The sequence below is a fragment of the Erpetoichthys calabaricus genome, chromosome 3 (assembly GCF_900747795.2).
Source record: "Erpetoichthys calabaricus chromosome 3, fErpCal1.3, whole genome shotgun sequence".
NCBI classification, from domain to species: Eukaryota; Metazoa; Chordata; class Cladistia; order Polypteriformes; family Polypteridae; genus Erpetoichthys; species Erpetoichthys calabaricus.
Genome location: NC_041396.2, coordinates 43,417,874 through 43,427,942, shown reverse-complemented (window position 1 = coordinate 43,427,942; position 10,069 = coordinate 43,417,874). Strand labels below are relative to the sequence as shown.

At 35.9% G+C, this 10,069-nt stretch overlaps 1 protein-coding gene across 1 annotated transcript; it reads left to right on the top strand.

The window, feature by feature from the left end:
* Window positions 1-2,338: 2,338 nt before the first annotated feature.
* On the top strand, window positions 2,339-6,547 carry il10 (interleukin 10). The gene is made up of 5 exons (XM_028799101.2): window positions 2,339-2,602; window positions 3,112-3,174; window positions 4,400-4,555; window positions 5,498-5,563; window positions 6,343-6,547. Exons 1-5 carry the CDS (start codon window positions 2,438-2,440, stop codon window positions 6,433-6,435), a joined length of 543 nt encoding a protein of 180 aa, XP_028654934.1. The 5' UTR covers window positions 2,339-2,437; the 3' UTR covers window positions 6,436-6,547.
* Window positions 6,548-10,069: the final 3,522 nt, after the last annotated feature.

Genomic DNA, 10,069 nt, shown 5'->3' with positions numbered 1-10,069 from the left:
ACTCATGAACTCTCCCACACTTAAAAGCACATTTTTGAAGAAAACCTACAAAGACACCCAGAAAACAGGCAAACTCTACACAATTAACAATCAGGTGCTGGTTTCAATCCATATTGCAACAAAGCAAACCAATGTCCCATCATGAATTCTTCTAACTATAAAGCTTTGTTAATCAGTAGACTATTGAATTAAATTTTAGAAGATCATGAGAGTCTAGTGCAACATAATCAGCAGAGAGGTTACCTTGTCTTAATGGCTATGTTTTACTCTTCCATAGTGTTTTCTCCTTTGAACAAGCATTTGCTTTTGCATAGTAACAAGATGCAGTGGATTTACAAGTTTGCTTTGTTTTTTGTGAATAGGAATAATTTAAAAGATCATTGCTTGGCCGTGATGCTCAATATGCTCAAGATAACTGCATCTCTTATGTTTTTGTATTACGACCATTCTCTTTGACAATTAAGGTTTGGCTTTGTGCTTTTGATGACGTCCCTATTTGTCTAGGCATTCGTTCATGGTTGTTCATTACCAAATTACTTCTTAAAGATGCTTGATGGTTATAGCAGATTCATCGTAACCTATACCACAGTCACCTTTACATACTATTCATTATGTTCTAAGTTCCAGTAAACAAGGGTGGCCTGAGGCTCAACACAAGGTATCAGAAGGCTCACAAAGCTAAACCACTGTACAACTGAAGGTGAATCACAGATTGCTTATCTTTAACAGTAAACTTATCAATACCTCATGGGAAGCCAATCAAAATGACAACTGCTGTCACACAAATATTATAAAAAGTAGGAAACATGATTATATTAACATATTTTTGCAGCTGACTAAATCATTGAGTTTGTTACTCCATGATGTCAGAGCCGGTCCCAGCATGAACAAGGCACAAGCTGGGAGTCCTACTGAATAGTACATCGGCTGGAAAGCCAACTGATGAAAGAGTGAGGCTTGTTCTACATTTGAGAATAGCATATATGCTTATAGTAATTGCTAAAATAGAAATAGTATTACTCTTGAGATGTAACAATGATAAAATATAGCAATTTATGTGGTAGAGTGGGCAGCCCTATGGTGTCACTACTGCAGTTAAGTCAGTAAAACTTGCAGTCTATTCACAGTCTGTGTGGAAATGAGCATTTGAACTGTGGATGAAAGCCAAAGACCCAACAAAAACTCACATATCTGGACATTCATTTTCAAATCTAAACAAGCTAACATACATTTCTTTGGGATGTGAAAGGATAGATCAGATAGGACAGACTGAATTCTCATGTACACATTCCATCTATTGTTGGATCAATTCAATCCAATTCACGGTTTTGGGAGACCGAAGTCGATCTGGGCAGAATTGTGTGCATGGCAGGAATAAGCCCTAGAAATGACACTGATCAATCAAAGTGCACACTCACATGCACTAAACACTCATAGTAGTACTTGGCCAATTCATAGCCAGTAACTAATCAAAGATACATCTTTAGGTATGTGTGTATTTGAAAAGGTGGCATCAGAAGGTGGACAAAAAAAAAATAACAGAAACAGTAAATTTGAACACAATGAATTAAGACACAGACAGATGTAGAGAGGCCCTCTTTGAGATTTACAGGGGCTGAAATGGGACACTAAGAAACCAGCTTCTACTAGAACTGCAATTTGGGAAATTGTGAGGAATTAAAGGAGCGGAAGCATGTATTTTTAGTTATAATGGGGTCAGTTACCTTTTGTGGTGGCTTCCATTCATTATGTAACATTAAAATATATCCACCCATATGTACACTTAAATATTAAACCCGTTTGACACTAAAGGCTGAGAGTGCATTTTGGAACTGTTTTCCATATTTTAAAAATGTTTGAGTTGTGCTTGAGTTTTGGCTCACTGGCCATTAAAATAAGTGTGTGTTTGTGTCCACATTGCAGGGTATGGCATTTTTCCCAACACATGGTTGAAACATTTCAGAATGAGGGATTTGATTTTAGTGCTGACACTACAAAAAACTAGATACTGTTCATTAGTGCATGAGTTTTGATTGCTTTCTTTTCTTTCAGTCTATTACTTGGATTTTTAATGACAGAATAAAGTGAATAAAATGAAAAGGAGAAAAGAGACTAATTTGGAATTATTATTGACAATTGTATATTTATAAAAAAAAAATAAAAGTCTAAATGAACTTCATTAATTTGTTTTTGGAGAAAATGCTATGATTGCATTCAGAGAAGTTTCCCTTCCCTCCCCTCTTTTGCATGAAACCACACAAGTGTTGGGGGGGGGGTTATGGGACGGACAAAATGCCGGTAACAAGCAACAAGGAAATCTTGAGTTGACTATGAGCTCTTCAAAGTATATAAGAGCAGCCTTCAGGCATGGAGAGACTAAGTTTTTGCTACCTCTTGAATTTGAGATCTGAATTTACAGCTCATCTCAGGAAAGAAGATGCATCTTGACATGATGAACCTGCTGTGCCTCTGTGCAATGCTGTCCTCTCTAAGCTGTTTGGCAGACTGCAAGATGAATTGCAGAGATGAATGCTGCATGAATAACCTTCCTGCAAAAATGAGAGACCTCAGAATTGCACACTCGAAGTTCAGGAAACACTATGTGAGTATGGAACTGGTCTTCAGGGTTAATAGCTCAGTAGATGAAGTCTTGTTTATTTCAATGACAATTTAAATATTAATGTGTGCAGTATAATGTACTATGTATATGTGAATGTTACTGTATCCCTCTCCTAATCTGTATGAGACATGCAAGTAACATGTCATTATGCTGTGTATACATGCTAAGGGACTCAAAGTCAAAGGTGAAGTTGAAAAGAGCAGTATTTTTTCCTACTGAAATGCAGATGCAGCCTAATGAATGATTTGGGATGTCAAAGGTTTACAGCAACTGGATAGTATTAAAAATCCAGTGGTTTGAGGTAAAATTAGCTTACAGTTTTCAAAGATGTATACTGCTCAATAGTGTCACCCTAACATCGGCTAAGTGCAGTAATAATAGTGTGATGTTGCAAAGCAAGTTAGAAGCTTTCATGTTTTTCAATAAACTTAGAATTAAAACAGATAAAAGATTCTGTTCTTTCTGTAATGCTCCACTTTCCATTTCTGCAGCAAAAGCATGATGACCTCTTTGAAACTACTCTACTGGATGACAGCTTACGTAATATGATTAAGGTAAGTCTATTTATCTTTCTTTGCCATATTTTTGAGTAGTCAGCAATCTACAGGAAACACAGATTAGACTCTGTCTCTTTGTATGGGTATCTATCTGCCTCTGTGTATGTGATATATGATATACACACATACAAATCAATAGGGAGATAGAAGGCCACCTCTGCATGTTATAAGGTTACAGACTACACAGGTGGTATCAAATATTTTTGAAATTTTTGTGACTAACCGTACCATTAAAAAATATTATATGTATATGACGAGTGTGCGTTTTCTAATGGTGTCTGACTGGGTTCTTCTTGTACATCCCAAACATTTATGTGTTCGTTGACTTAAAATTAGCTCCATACGAGTGTGTATGGGTGTATACATGAACGTGTCCTGTGAAGAATTGCCACTCCAGGGTTGGTTGATGCCTCATATCCAATGATGCTTGGATAAGTGGTTGTGAAAATAGATGGAAAGAGAAATAGATATGTGTGTTATAATGGTAGACTCTTAGATCTCACCAGGATAGCCCTTAAAACCACAAGGAATATGCTATTTCACATACTGCTATCTGTTATACTTTCATAATATAATTAATTCTACTGCAGGCTTGATTATCACATATCTTTTCCCTTCCCACACCATTTTTGAATTACCTGATGTGCCCCAAAATGTGAATTTCTCAAATCACAAAGAAGCCTTTACCATGATGTATTAGAAGCACAATAGATTTTCTGTTATAAATGAAAAATTTTGTTAATGAAATTTCTCATATACTGTTTATATGTCTGTGTGCAGAAGTTGAGATGCTCTTTAGTAAGCTCACTGGTTGAATGTTTACTTTATGTATATTATTTTCTTCAATTGAATTTGTTATTATTATACCTTCCAGTGCAATAAAATGTATTTTATTGTCAATCAAATTAGGGCAAAAACATCAAAAATATAATATGCAATTGCAAAGTGCTACACACACTGATGACTAAATAGACCAATGGCATTTAACGCATGTATATGTACTTAGGTATTTATGTACTTGTTTTCAATCACTGTAACACTTAATAAAATGATAAGCTTACAGTTTAAATGTATAAATGATCATTACGGCTATTACCCAATATCTTCTTACAATAGCCTTACTGTATAGATTTAAGTTTTGGTTATGATCTTCTCCTTTCTTTAATCTCACACATTTGTTCTAACACAAACCTGTCTTATTTCTTTTCTTACCCATTTACAGACACCGTATGGTTGCCATGTGATGAATGACATGCTGACATTTTATTTGAAAGATGTGTTGCCAAAAGCGCTGACCAAAGTGAACAATGAGCTGAAAAGTTCAGTGGAGACTGTTGGAAGCATCTTGCATGACTTTCATGTCACCTTTACAAAATGTGTAAGTTTCGAGCAGCTTTACAGTATTATCAGTATATAAGTGTAACGAACGATTCCACAACCACAACTGCACTTCAAAGTAGAGCTATGTGGATGCAGGACTGTTCACAGAAAGGGAGAGCTGTTATATCATGCATTTAAGTGTGAATTCATTTTACAAAGATGGCTGTCTTTAGTGGATAAAAACTGGAATACATCTAAACTGTTACTGAAATGTACTCATAAAAATATTATTAGTATACTAATAAAGAATGAACTATGTTATTGAGGACAGTTGTGTTATAGGGCTCTAGGACTGCAAAGTAGAACCTCTAACTACTGCGGCAACCTCTGCTTTAGAGTGTAATACTTTCCTGTTCTGCAGAAAAAAAAATCTTTGTTAGCTGGTTATAATGCCTGCTTTACTGGACGTTATTATGTGCCTTGTTATAAAATTTTGAAGGCAATAAAAAGAAAACTTTTTTTGTGTTAGTCATGAAAGCAGCTTTTTGTAGATTGGTTTGCATTGGATAAACAGATTAACAGTAATGAATGGACAAAATGTTATGTAAAGTTAGAAATGCTACACAATGTGGCCAGCCACAAGATGCTGAGTCACATTTAGCTGAGGTGCACATGGGGGAAGCTTCCTAAGTTCCCCTTGTTTAAGTCACGGATGGAAACCGCAGTACTGCCACTAGCCTAATGGCTGTCCAGGATGTATCACACTATTGTTCATCGCCAGTGAAGTGCCTCTAGGAAAATCCTGCACTGTCGACTAATCAAAGACGTCAAACTGTTTAAGCACTAAACGTGCTTGTGTCATGTTTTAGCACTAGTGGTATGACGATGCCTTCTTTATAGAAGGGCATTGTGGTTATGAGTGTTTGCAAAATGAAAATCAGTCTTAAACAGGAAAAGTATCCTGGTGAATTAAGCTAAAGGTTTTCTCATTTTATTTCAGAAGAAACACTTCCCTTGCAGTAAAAGAATGGTCAGCGTAAAGGAGATAAAGGAGCAATATGAAAATGTAAGTATCCTTGTATTATATACCAACTGTGGCGGACCAAAAAGATTTCATTAGAAAAAGATGTAAAATGAGCAATATTGTGGCAGATCCATACATAATGGAGGGACAGAGCACACATTTCCTTGGTGCATTTGGAGTGGACAAGAGAAGGTCATAGTGAGAATGTCAGTCCTTAATATAGACACCACTTGAACTTCATGACTCCTTTAATTTTGCCTCTTTGTACAACTGGGCATGGTGCAATTCACCATATTGATGAGAGGTGCCAAACTTCTGACTGTAGATCACGCTCTTTATTTTAATCACTGTAACCTCTTACTTCCCCTAGTTGCACTAGTATTTCAAACATGCCAGCGGAAAGGAGTTTGCATCAGTTTGTGTCTGTTACAGCTTCCTGCACATTTTTCTTGCAGTTTATATTTATCCATCCATCCATTATCCAACCTGCTATATCCTAACACAGGGTCACGGGGGTCAGCTGGAGACAATCCCAGCCAACACAGGGTGCAAGGCAGGAACAAACCCCAGGCAGGGCGCCAGCCTACTGCAGGTGTATATTTATCCTTTCACTTTTTTTTTTAACACAAAGTCTTTTTTGTTACCAACCATCTGCCTATATAGCTTTAGATTTCACAAAAAGTTCTACTTTTAATTAACTCTGTCACAGAATAAACTGCACGCGTAAGAACCCGCTCTTGGTAGGATGTCAGTCATTCAAAACTGTTTACAATATCCATTCTCTGAAGGCAGGGAATAATCACTTACTCTCTCTTTTTCAGATGAAGGAGACTGGTGTGTACAAAGCAATGCATGAGTTGAACCTCTTCTTCTTTTACATCGAAGAATACCTCCAAAACAAGAACTCGAATTGAGAAATGAATGGAATGTTTTGTAGCTACGTGCATATTTTTCAATGGAATTTAGGGGAGCTCTATTTTTTAAGGATGGGCGTTAGGCATGTTCTATCACAATGTATAGACACATTTTTACCTGTTAGTTTGTGTAGTTTTAGCCTTAAAATGAGGTTATTAGTGTAACACTAGTGTGAACAGAATTTAATGAGAACTGTACCTTCACTGAAATAGCGTGACAAAGTAGTCAATAATTATTTATCAATTTATTTTTAATTATTATAATTGAAATTGCCCATTTTAATTATTTTAGACTCCCCTCCCAAATTTCATAAGTTATCATTTCTGGGGAACTTGTACCTGATTCAGGTGGCACTCCCATATTTTGCACCATATACTGTAGCATCTGTAGGTCCTTTCCACTGGGGTCCTCAGACACAAAGCACTCTTCATATGAAGATTAGTCTGCCTCAGGCCACTGGCCGTATTATTTTTGTGTAATGTTTGCAGAGGATTAACACTACATGAAATTTATTCATAAAGTTGACAATGTCAAAATGCTTGTTTCACTGCTTGGTTCTAATAGAACTTACTGTACTTTATAAAAGACAGTACAGTGCCTTCAAAAAATGGGGATTGCATCTTCATTGGACTGTATTATTTATCTTCTAAGGATATGAGTCTTAGACCTTTAGTCAGAGACACATTCAGAATCTGAAATGTTGTTTCACTTACAGTATTACATTTCCTTCATTAAAGAAACTTATTAAATAAGTAAAACAGACACCAAGTAATGCATGTGTTATGCACTGAATGTAATTTATTGTAGGTTTATAGAATGAACAGTATTTGTCAATTGTCTTTCCAGTCAGTATTGTACTCATAATCTGCTCAGAGCAATCTTAGCAATATGGAAGGCACACATACCAGACTGAAATGAATGTATCTGTGGATTTTAAGATAAATTGTATTTATTGATATGAGTATTTGTTGATTAAGCAACTCCTTCTGTGAGTGCTGCAGTCAATTGACCATGAATAAACATTCTGAAGCCTCTATCACTGGGCATCAAGGCCAAACTCACAGATCTCATTAAAGTCTTATAAAAAGATAAGAGTCAGAAGATTATGCAATTAAGATGACTTTTGTGTTGATGTGGGTGTTTCCTGTTTCCTTTACCACATGTATTCAGTTTCATTTTTTAAATAAATTAATTTGCACTGATTGATTGGAAAGAATTCACTAGTCTTGAATTTGTCTGACAGCATTGAAGCTATCATTGAGGAAAGAAAGAAAAACAAAGGTGTCTTCTCAATGTGTGAGGATAGGGGGTTGCTTTTTATTGTTTCTTTATTTTTGTATTGTGTTATTGTCTTGTAATTGAAAAGATTTTAAATAAAGATATAAATATCACTTTTCATCTCATGGTCTTTTTGCAGATATTAAACTTCAATAAAAGTACAGTTAAAAATTGATGTAATACCTTATGAGGGAATAAATTTGACTGTTACAAATATTTCATTCACAAATAATCTCTTTTCTGAACATTCTTATTACAATATGGGAATGCAGAAAGCATGTCCCTGCAGCACTGGGTTGAGTTCAGTAGTCAACCCAGGATGGCATGCAGCACCCAAACCAGGCAAGTTTGGAGCCATTGATAAACTAAAATTCCACACCTCAGCCATTTTGGCAGAAACAACACTCAGAGACAAGTGAGCCCACAAACTCAACACAGGGATCTGGCCAGTATTCAATCTCAGGGGCTTGCACCTCCATGCTATTGTTTTGTTTACTTCTATAGATTAGATTTGATTCATAATGTATGTACTGTAACTAACATTGACAGGGAAGTGATAGAGACATCACACAGAATGAGCAGTTTAATACCTTTACTCAATACAAGCAATCGCTTAGGTCCACTGTTATGAAGAGCTGCGTTAGGCCTTGTTACTTTTACTTAGAATCCATACCTGTTGGAAGGAAAATGAGGTGGAAGAAGTCACTGATCGATATATAATTGAAAGATAGAGAGGCAAGCAAAATTATGTTAACCCTTTGGATTGATCTGCTTTTCTGCTTTAACTGGTCATAAAGTGTGATTTGAACTTCACCTAAGTCACAGATATAGACAAACACAAGATCCTTAAGGTAATAACACACAAACAAGTATAATCCTTTATGTCTTTATTGAACATGCTCATCAAACATTCACGGTGACCTGGTTAAAAAAATAAGTGAAGCCTTGAATTTAATCAATGATTAAACCTCTTTTGGCAGCAATAACCTCTGACAAGCACTTCTAGTAGATGCATATCAGACCTGCATAACATTCAGGAGAAATTCTGGACCATTCTCTCTTAAAGTACTGTTTCAGCTCAGCCACGTACTCTCTTGAGGTCATCTCTGTTGGGTTAAGGTCTGGGCCCCGACAAGGCACTCTAAAAGGTAGATTTTCTTTTTATGGAGTCATCCTGCAGTTGATTTATTTCGATATTTAGAGTCATTGCCTTGCTGATTCGCCAAATTTCAACTGGGCTTCAGCTGGTGGACAGCCACCCTGATATTATCATATAGGATACTTTGATAAACTTGGAAATTTGTTTTTTCCTCAAAGCAAAGAGGCCTCAAATGATGATGTCCCTCCACCATACTTTACCACTGTTATTAATAATTTCATGATATGTGTTGACCTTTCTTATACCATGCATACTGCTCCGTATTCCTTATGAAAAACTGAACTTTAGTTTTAACAGTCCACAAGGCATTTTCCCAACAACGTTGTGGAGTGTCAAGGTGGTCTTTGTCAAACTTCAGGCATACTGTGATTTTTTTTGGAGTGTAGTAACTTCCTTGTTGGTTTCCTGCCTTGGACAGCATGCGTGTTCAATGTTTTGCAAATGGCAGACTCATGAACAGAGATGTTAACCTGTTTAGTCTTTAATTGTTGGAGGCCCACTTCAAGGGAGAACAGCCCAAAATACTAAATCGTCAAAAATTATACACAGTTGATCTAACTGTGGACTATCTAAACTCTTTGAAATTACTTTGTAAACCCTTCCAGCTTTGTGCGAATTGACAATTAAAACAGATTGTGTTTGCTCATTATTATAACATATCCAAAATATTTTACATAAATACTGTTATTTCTAAAGGGTTCACATATTTTTCTTGCCACTGTACCCATTTATATTACCATCTATATTTGGTATCACGTGTGCTTCATGATGATTACTCACAACTCTCGGGACCTAGTTTCAATTTCAAGCCTGGCAACTTTTTATAAGTTAACGCCTTCTCCCAATTTACATGTGAGTTTATAGTTATCAGAACTATTTCATCAAAGATATCATATTTTTATTTATTAAATATTGTTGTAACAAGAAATCATATAGAAAATAACAGCAATAGCAGGACTCAATTACATGTGTTGGTAGGGTACATAAAATGAATGTTTTCAAAAGCATTTTACACTCTCATGTACTTAAAAACCAAGCACAAATAGGCCTGTTATGGCTTAAATTGCACAGACAATATTTTCAACTCAAGTGATATAAAAAATGTCTAATTGCAGTTTATGTTACTTAAAAATGCCCGATGGAAAGTTAAAATCTTTGTAGAAGTGTCAAGCTAAAATTGTTTGGTGCATTAGACC

Coding starts and splice junctions, on each gene's coding strand:
- il10 (XM_028799101.2), top strand. CDS start 2,438: ATGCATCTTGACATGATGAACCTGCTGTGCCTCTGTGCAATGCTGTCC. Junction 3,175..4,399: donor GCTTACGTAATATGATTAAG/GTAAGTCTATTT, acceptor ACCCATTTACAG/ACACCGTATGGTTGCCATGT. Junction 5,564..6,342: donor TAAAGGAGCAATATGAAAAT/GTAAGTATCCTT, acceptor TCTCTTTTTCAG/ATGAAGGAGACTGGTGTGTA.